Consider the following 9354-nt stretch of genomic DNA (forward strand, 5'->3'; position numbering starts at 1 on the left):
GTTGTTGTCATCGTCCAAGCCTCTGCACCATATAGCAGGACGGGTATTATGAGTGACTTATAGAGTTTGGTTTTTGTTTGTCGAGAGAGGACTTTGCTCCTAAATTATTTAATCCATATACATATGAGAAATAAATACGCAAAAAAAGTCTTTTTGTTACCGAGGTGTTATTTTCATTCAAGTGGAAATACATCTCTATATAATAAAATGTAGGAGCTGATTAGACGGTCCTGAATTGAAAATTTGACTTTTGACTGTATCACAGTACGGTATAAATTACAGCTCTGTATCTTAGTTTGCGGATTCGTTACGGCAATTTAAAAATTTTTGATTAAGAGTGCCAAAAAACATTTGCAAAAGTTTTATGTACAAATTCATGAAGACATCTTAATTCTCCTATGTTGGCCACTCGAGGTGGGTGGCGGCGCAGCGCGCGAACTATATGCAGATTGCACAGCCGTAGAGGCCTACGTCGCAGTATTGCGTAGGCAACATGGGGCCACGTAACGCGTGGTTCATTCCCTATGGGTCTTAAGGCCTGAGCAAGTCTTAAGATGGATCCATCCATTGCATGTGTTGCACCTGACCGAGGTGGAGTTTGGATGGAACCTTTTCGCGCAAACGCAGCAGAAGAACCCTACTCATCTAACACCTTTTGGTCCGACCCCGTCGAAACAGCACTTTTCCTGGGCCTCCCGTTAGATGACGTCGACGACAACACAGATAACCCTTACCATCCTAACCAGGATTGAGAAACCGTTAAAACAACAACAACCGTTATGGCGGTTCAGATCCTCCCAGTTTAAAAGGTTTGTCACAACCCTCAATTACGACAAATGTATACCTTGAATAAGCAAACATTAAAAACGCATACGCATATACAACAATACCCTTATCGCGCCATGATAACAGACTATTGAATGCCTAAAATTTAAGTTCGTTATCTCAGCGTCAGTGAGCAGATGAAGTAAAGTTTTGGGTCGATCGATTGGCAACCAAGATAGTGTGATACTACACCGTTAAACTATTTCCTGTAGGAATATGTAAAGTCTAAATTTTAAGCGGACAATCTCGCTTCGATTCATGCCTTGGAGCAAATCATCACGCGTGTCATTCGTCAGTTACCAGTAGAAATGAAACATTCTCTATTAAATTCGAAGTCCTGTGCTTTTTCTTTAAAAAAGGAGAGAACCTCGAAATGGATCACCCTATAGTTCTTGTAACATATTTCGAAATTTAGTAGATTGTAATTTTTTTGATAAATGTATAGTTTACGCCGCCAACGAAGGAGGCCGCAAAAATTATTATTTTTTATATCGTCTTATTTCCAGTGATACGAAAGTCAACTCTTAATATATGTCTGTATATATGTACATATACAAATTATGTTTAAACACTTACACTATACTCATTGAAGTATGTATAGCAAAAATACTTATTTATAGTGCGTTTTTAAGCAAAATAATATATATTAAAAATTACTTCGCACGCCCATACTGCACTGCCGGTATTTGGCCTTAAAAAATCTAGGCGATCCAATAGCGGTTCCATAGTTCCTTTGCTTACCATTAGAAAAAAGTTTTTATAAGCAATACCAAAACCAATTATATATTTATTAAATACATATATACTATATTAAATATTTGAAACTTTTTCTTAAATTCCTAAAGCGAAGGAAATAAAATAGCAAAAATTACAGCCCAAGTATCTTATGTAGATCATCTCAAATTATCAAGCATTTACAAATAGCGTTCAAAAAGATTTACTTTTAAATTATTTACTTTTTTATGCACTACCTATTTAAATAAATAGTACTGCCTACAAACTGTTTAACATAACTCATTTGCTTAGGTCAGTAGCAATTAAAGTCCAATGCACAATGTACATAGATTATTTTTTTAATAAAAGACAATATACTAACAATTAGCGCAAACTAATACGTGTTGATTCTTAAATTTCAATACTATATACAATAATTAACTATGGAGTATACATTTTGAAGCACAAGTCTATCTATACGAGTATGTATTATTTGATGAGTATTACTACGACATTCAAAATCAGAAAAAACGAAGTAATCGCCCAAGTTAAATTGTCTTATTCCCAATACGAAGACTGATATATTCAAAGCTAGTTAATTTAAATATTTTTACCTCAACTTTACTCACAAATTTTCCAACCGATTTCAACTTATTTCTTCCACTAACTCACCTAGTACTGATTGAATTTCTACCTGTAATAAAAAAAACTAACTCATCTCCTACTACCATCTCTTTCTAAGAAGAGTCATCATATTCACTCACTCTACATATTTCACTACTTCACGCTTAAAGATGACGTTGGACAGTGCAGGCAACTTAGTAGACCAAATTTTTTTCAAAAATGCTACCAGACTTTACTTAAGCTAAATAAGTCACAATGGTATTCGGACTTTGGAGGGTGTTCTATTATGGTTAGGTAGTTTATATGATAATTTTTATGAACATAAAGCTTAGTATCCAGCTCTCTAGAAATGTAAAAACTTCATATAAAAAAACGCTTAAGAAACGGTCAAGTAACTTCCCGGCGATAAATTTACTTGTGCTAGTATTCAGCTCTAAAGAAATCTAGTACTAATTTTTAATAAATTTGTTCAATAAAATGCGAATATGGCAAACCTGGTTTTCCGAAGAAACATGAAATCAACAATTCTTTCTTGAAGGAAATTCAAAGTAAATCGTTAAAATCATCCTAACTTAGGTAAAATCATTATTATGAAGTATATTTCTTCAACAACATTCCTTTAATCGCAATAAAAATATTTATGTTGTAACACACATACATACATATATATTACGCACAAAGTTTATTTTCTTTCATTTATTCTCTCTTACTCTTCTATTGTAGATCATGCACAATGCTTAACGAGCTGTCAGAGTTACTTGAAGAAATAATGTAGTTTTTTTCTTGAGCAATTACTTGAGAGCTGGATACCAACCTATATATCCTTCTAATATATAGTATGTTTTCTTTATAAAAAATAATCATCTTAGCACTTCCTCTTAAAGAGGAATATCCAACAAAAACACGCGTACAAAACTTATACCATTTGAGAGGACTATCCTAAAGCTTTGACGCAGTCAATCTCACAAGGCTCTCATCCGGGGTAAAGTGGTGGACCATGATTTATCTGCTCGGAAGTAAATAGTTACCTCCACGACTCTTTTTACTTCTTCACAGCAAGTAGCCTAACATTGCTTAAAATGGTTAGTTCATATATTTATATATAATATAAAGAAGCCTCTCACAGGTCCATTACTTATTGTGAGATATGGATCGTGATTCATAAAGAATGATTGATGGATCGCGGCTAAATGCTACACGTTCAATAGATATAACGTATGTATTTTTTCGAAATAAATCGATTTTTTGAAACAATGATATAAAAAAAATTCTTTTGCATTTGTTTAAGTTTCTGCCCTTTTTTGCACAAAATATAGAAGAAAACTTATTATGGTAGATTTTGGAAAAATATAATATACGTTAATATAAATATAATTAAATAGCACATTTAAAAAATTCAGCAGTTTTTATTTTTATCTATATTTTTTTTCTTTTGTATCGCCAATTTACAAATGTACAAAATGTCATGGATCTCGCGTTAAACTTTCAGCTTTGAATACTGGATCCACAATCCGGAGTTCAAAATATATAAATATTGCATCCCCCAAAAATTCATTTTGATCAATGTAAACATGGTATAATTTTACATATGCATTTTTTTTCCCCTTTTGTTAAATTCTAACATGTTGTTAAGGGCACAGTTATTTATACAGCTGCGCGACTACATAACTGTGTCCTTTAGAACATGTGTATTTTAATATTTGAGAGATGTCGCTTGAAGTTTGTCGCTGTCTATGTGTTCAGCACATTATTCTACGTCTCCGTATTCTACTGTGTTCTACATTCTTTACCAGATATCTAGCACCGGCGAACAAGCATTTAACTAATTTTTACTATACATTGTATTACTTTTTGATATTGGTACGATAATTGGCAATATGGTTGTGAGACCTTATAACGAAGAATTGAAATATCTCGAGAAGATAAGTGATTGCTGCTGGAGGATAAAAAAAGAATTTCAGCCCAATATGAAAGTGGAGGGGTGTTTCTATGTAAACAGCCGGTTAGAACGGCTCATGTTAGAAGAGCTTAAAAACTCATGTAGGCCGGGAGCAGTTGGTGGTTTTTTGCCAGGAGTAAAGCAAATAGCTAATGTGGCTGCTTTGCCAGGCATTGTTGGACGATCTATTGGGCTCCCGGATATTCATTCTGGTTATGGGTAAGTAACATTCAATTAATTAAGTGTTATTAAACATATGCAACTTTGTTTTAGATTTGCTATTGGAAATATGGCCGCATTTGATATGCTCGATCCCACATCAATTGTAAGCAAAAAATAAATAAAATTCAGGAATACTTGGTATTTTTATACATATATAATTGTGCAGGTAAGCCCAGGAGGAGTTGGTTTTGATATCAATTGCGGTGTACGTTTACTGCGTACAAATCTCTTTGAAAAGGATGTTCAACCTGTTAAAGAACAATTGGCACAATCTCTCTTTGACCATATTCCAGTTGGAGTTGGTTCCAAAGGTATCATCCCAATGAATGCCCATGACATGGAAGAGGCTCTTGAAATGGGCATGGATTGGTCTCTTCGTGAAGGATATGTGTGGGCTGAAGACAAAGAGCACTGTGAAGAATATGGTCGTATGTTAAACGCGGATCCCTCAAAAGTAAGTTTGCGTGCAAAAAAACGAGGTCTTCCGCAATTGGGAACATTAGGAGCAGGTAATCATTATGCTGAAATTCAAATTGTTGATGAAATTTATGATAAATGGAGCGCTAGTAAAATGGGAATTGAAGAAAAAGGTCAAGTATGTGTTATGATACACTCTGGCAGTCGAGGATTTGGACATCAAGTTGCTACTGACGCTTTGGTTCAAATGGAGAAAGCCATGAAACGAGATCAAATTGAAACAAATGACAGGCAATTAGCATGTGCTCGCATAAACTCACAAGAAGGCCAAGATTATTTAAAAGCCATGGCAGCTGCTGCAAATTTTGCTTGGGTAAATCGAAGCTCGATGACTTTTCTCACGCGTCAAGCTTTCGCCAAAATGTTCAACACAACTCCCGATGATCTTGATATGCACGTGATTTATGATGTGTCTCATAATATTGCAAAAGTAGAAAATCACATCGTCAACGGCAAGGAAAAACAATTGCTGGTGCATAGAAAGGTTAGCTTTAATATAAATAATAACTTATATTTGATATGCACAATAAGGAAAGTTAACTAATAGGGATCAACACGGGCTTTTCCACCACATCATCCTCTTATACCAGTGGACTATCAATTGACTGGCCAACCTGTTTTGGTAGGCGGTACAATGGGCACATGCAGTTACGTGCTAACTGGAACCGAAAAGGGAATGCATGAAACTTTTGGCTCTACATGTCATGGAGCGGTATGTCTACTAATTATATAGGTTTTCTTTATATAATTTTAATGATAATCTAAAGGGCCGCGCTTTATCACGTGCTAAGTCACGACGGAACTTAGATTACAAGGACGTTCTTGAAAAATTGGACGAAATGGGTATTGCTATACGTGTGGCATCACCCAAACTTGTAATGGAGGAAGCACCAGAATCTTACAAAGATGTCACTGATGTCGTTGACACTTGTCATATGGCAGGAATTAGCAAAAAATGTATAAAATTACGTCCAATTGCAGTAATTAAAGGGTGAATATTCAAAGTAATTGCCTACTTGAACTGCACATGTATTTATACATATATGAATTGTTTTAGCAAAGATTAATAATTTATTGACTTAAAATTTATTCAAAATTTATGGGAATTTGTAATACTAGAATTTCAAACCAATAACGTCAGCAAATACCAATTAGAGAATTTTGGTTAAACAATGCATTTATAATTGTGCGAGAATTTGTAGTTGCTGTTTGACGGCAGAATGCCAAATTGCAAACAATTGGTTTTTCTGCTGCCACTTTGTGCACATTATCTTATGCATTATTATAGTAAGTAGAAATGTCAAAATCAGGGACTCCTCAAGAGAATTTTGCGAAATTTCTTAGTTTAAATACATTGAATACTTTTTATTTACTTTATCAAAATTGTTCTTAAAAAATTGACTATTGATGAATTAATATTACAATTCTAATATTTGTGCTTAAAGGCTATATTTTTATAAATATAAATAAAAAACTGTAAAAATGAGTCCACACAGAAAGATGTACTAATTTTCCGTCGAGGTACTAAAAGAATTAAACTTAAGGTTGTTATCTGGATTTCAAGTACCCCAGCTTCTGTAACCTTCCGCACATAACAATCCTGTTATGGTTGTACACCACAAGCATAATGCAATTATAATCTAATAGCAATAAGAGGTAATACATTTTCTAAAAAATAGTTAATCACACATCAGAAATATAAAATTCAGGCAAGTTATGTGTAGCAAAATATATAAACAAAATTGTAAAAAATCAACGATGTCTACACTTCTATCTGATGCACAATTACTGTCAGCACTGTACCTTACATATTCCACTAGATATCTATCGTTCGCACTGTAAAAATCAGTTATCAATCAGATTGCTTACTACCAAGAATGGTAGAAACAAAGATTGAGCAATGACGAGTTCAAATTTCGTTAGTTCTGCGCATCTAAGTCACGGTTGACCAACGTACAATCAACTGATTTTCAGTTGTTTGTTTTTCTATGCAATAAGAAGCAATTTTGTWTTGCAGGCATACAAAAACATTAATATCATCAAAAGTTAACATCAATATAAGTGAATATTTTATAGTGAACATTTACCTACATATTTATTTCATTATATTATTTAATTTTGTCTCTTTGCTATGTTTGTTTTCAACCATATATGTACATACATTTATGCAAATAAAAATATTGAATATTTTGTATTTCATTTTATCAATTTATTGTCTTTTTTAATTTTCTTTTTTTGCTGTACATATTTTCAATTATGTTTTTATTAAAGCAACGAATCCTAAAATACATTCCAGCTCTAAACAACAGTTCTTTTACTTTCGTGATAGTTTACAAAATTACTTAAATCTAAGTGTTTTTGAACATAATTTGTACATACATATATGCAAATTAGTATCATTTATGTCGTCAAATACTACTTGCAAAGCTCCATCAACATATCTGTTGGTTTTGAGAGTCGTCCTTCAGAAAGGCGATCCACCCAAGTATAAGATGAACAATTTTCTGAATTGGCACAAATTTCGGGGTTGTCTTTACCAAGGTTGTGGCAGATGTACCCTGAAAAATTCTCAAGTCCGTCGTTGTTGAGAATCTCCAAGTCATCAATTTTTTTCAGTTGGGCCAGTGGGGTTTAGATCTACTGACAGACGTTAAAAAATATTACCTGCAAAAATATAATAAACATACATACATGCGTATAAAAAAAATGTTGTTTGTTAAGTTTATTATTATAATTAGGATAACAAACAGTGGTAAGTATGCAAAAACTTAGTTTGTATGTAAGTATGTATGTATTTGCATTTGTTAACATCAGTTTATTTTCATATTACAATGTTTTCTGTAGTTTTAAGTTTATAATGCTATGTACTTTGAATATTTTGGTAATTACCGGTTAGAGATAAGTAATTCCCTTCCAAATCTGGGATGTTGGCGACTTTAACATTTCCTCCATCTGTAACCGCTCCTTCGTTGTGACCAAGTATATAACAACGCAGCCTATACTTGAACTCCTGCCTGTCAGGGTGATCATGAAGACCGTCTAAAAACGTCCTGGTTTAAACAAGACTACATAATTTTCTAACGTGGGAAAAGCGCTAGGTAGTAACTTCGTTGGATTCCGCGAGCTTAAACCTGCAAGAGTTTTTGGTTATAAAAGTAAAATTATTGTAATCAAAATGATATAATTACCCATTATAAAATGCAAATTGCTTTCGGAGGCTTTTGGAGTGCAGTGTATTCGCCCGACGACAAAAATGAATCCATTGTTTTAGTACTGTTTTATCCTTAGGGAAATGGAAAAATCTCCACTCTGTAGAATTATTTTTAACATTGTTATTATTGCAGAGGAACACTGCGTAACGTATTTAAAAAAATATAAAATTACTCAATTAATACTTCACTCGAAATTACAATTCGAATTTATAATTAAAGATGCGGGCGAATAATAAGTCAACCGTGACGTCAGCAAGAACAGCTGACTGAAAGCAAACATGAGCATTGCGTAATCTCTTTCTCTATCATTCTTGGCTTACGACTTAATAAATTGTTCAATACATCTTAATGCCACTGTACACTAAAATTAAAAAATTTATCAGTACCTTTTTCGCTAATACAATTATAAAGTTATTTTGAATTTTGAAGTCTTGCTGTTGTTCTATTTGCATACGTTCCTTCAATTTTAAGCAACCCTGTTTTTAAGCCAGTTCTCTGGTGGGACTAAACTAAAGCGAAGTGTCAGTATTTTTTCTCAATAGCGTATTCTTTTGCTAGTATAAATTTCTTTGGTGATAAGGAATGAAAAACATAACAATTTAATAAATCTCAGTGAATTTAGTAGATTAGACGATGTTAATATCAAAAGAGTTATAATTATTGTGAATTTGGAACAACAAAATAGTTGTAATAAAAAATCTTTAGTTATATATATAGTTAGATATGCAAGGAAGAGGCGGAGTTGCAGAAATCCAAAATTCCGTTCATTTCTTTAAGGTGAGAATTTTGTTAAGGATATAAGTATGATATAAAAATGTTTTCTTTCTTAGCGGAATTCTGCACAATCCAAAAGTTCCAGCGAGTTACAACCAGAAACCCTTTATAGTTCAAAAGAATTACAGCAATCTGCGTCTTTATTTCGGGAGAGAAAATCCCAGGATAGTATAAACATTTGTGTAATAAGTGGTGATGACGAGATAAATCATATTAAAATAAGTGATACAGAAAGTGAATTTGCTGGATTTGAGTCAAAGCGTTTGAATATGAAGGAATGCGACTTTCAGCAAAAAAAACATTCGTCCCTGAAATCCATTTATGATATTGAATCAATGGAACTAGATTTTGGGCTAAATCCCGTGCCTGATAAACATAAAAAAATAATAAATTCGAAAGAAGTGGGTAAGTAAGCCAAGAAATGTTAAAAGTTGTTATCAAAAGTTAATTATTAAAGTTTAATAATGTTGAACAGTGTTTGAATAGGTTAATACGTATTCACGAACTGGGCGAAGGAGTACAGACTGGAACTTAATAATGCAGTCGACGGCGTCAAAATTCCGACTG

At 33.3% G+C, this 9354-nt stretch overlaps 3 protein-coding genes and 1 long non-coding RNA gene across 8 annotated transcripts in view; 2 read left to right on the top strand and 2 right to left on the bottom strand.

Annotated features, from left to right (window-relative positions):
* LOC108972798 (Krueppel homolog 2) overlaps window positions 1–2285 on the bottom strand; it is a 16748-nt gene extending 14463 nt beyond the window's left edge. Inside the window, exon 1 of one of the 3 annotated variants that reach the window (XM_018939608.1) lies at window positions 2212–2285. In XM_018939608.1, the coding sequence (XP_018795153.1) occupies window positions 2212–2270 (59 nt within the window). In that variant the 5' untranslated portion in view covers window positions 2271–2285. Of the gene's footprint in view, window positions 1–2153 lie in introns of all 3 variants that reach the window. The other 2 variants (XM_018939610.1, XM_018939609.1) reach the window with 2 other exon arrangements.
* A 1563-nt stretch (window positions 2286–3848) lies between these two features.
* LOC108972793 (tRNA-splicing ligase RtcB homolog) lies at window positions 3849–6401 on the top strand. Its single transcript, XM_018939596.1, has 5 exons — window positions 3849–4321; window positions 4376–4427; window positions 4491–5285; window positions 5349–5513; window positions 5569–6401. The coding sequence occupies exons 1-5, from the start codon at window positions 4041–4043 to the stop codon at window positions 5794–5796; spliced, it is 1521 nt and encodes a 506-aa protein (XP_018795141.1). The 5' UTR covers window positions 3849–4040; the 3' UTR covers window positions 5797–6401.
* A 622-nt stretch (window positions 6402–7023) lies between these two features.
* On the bottom strand, window positions 7024–8340 carry LOC108972794. The gene is made up of 3 exons (XR_001993665.1): window positions 7990–8340; window positions 7691–7932; window positions 7024–7465 (listed from the first exon to the last, which is right to left on the bottom strand). It is a non-coding gene; the product is annotated as an uncharacterized LOC108972794 (long non-coding RNA).
* A 182-nt stretch (window positions 8341–8522) lies between these two features.
* Window positions 8523–9354, top strand: part of LOC108972795 — a 45264-nt gene continuing 44432 nt past the window's right edge. For all 3 annotated transcript variants that reach the window (XM_018939598.1, XM_018939599.1, XM_018939600.1), the window contains exons 1-2: window positions 8523–8790; window positions 8844–9192. In XM_018939598.1, coding sequence (XP_018795143.1) covers window positions 8737–8790; window positions 8844–9192 — 403 coding nt within the window. In that variant the 5' untranslated portion in view covers window positions 8523–8736. The remainder of the gene's footprint in view (window positions 8791–8843; window positions 9193–9354) is intronic.

This window comes from Bactrocera latifrons, unplaced genomic scaffold (genome assembly GCF_001853355.1).
Source record: "Bactrocera latifrons isolate USDA-ARS-PBARC rearing strain unplaced genomic scaffold, ASM185335v1 scaffold_426, whole genome shotgun sequence".
Classification (NCBI taxonomy): domain Eukaryota; kingdom Metazoa; phylum Arthropoda; class Insecta; order Diptera; family Tephritidae; genus Bactrocera; species Bactrocera latifrons.

Coding starts and splice junctions, on each gene's coding strand:
- LOC108972793 (XM_018939596.1), top strand. CDS start 4,041: ATGGTTGTGAGACCTTATAACGAAGAATTGAAATATCTCGAGAAGATA. Junction 4,322..4,375: donor GATATTCATTCTGGTTATGG/GTAAGTAACATT, acceptor ACTTTGTTTTAG/ATTTGCTATTGGAAATATGG. Junction 4,428..4,490: donor TGCTCGATCCCACATCAATT/GTAAGCAAAAAA, acceptor ATAATTGTGCAG/GTAAGCCCAGGAGGAGTTGG.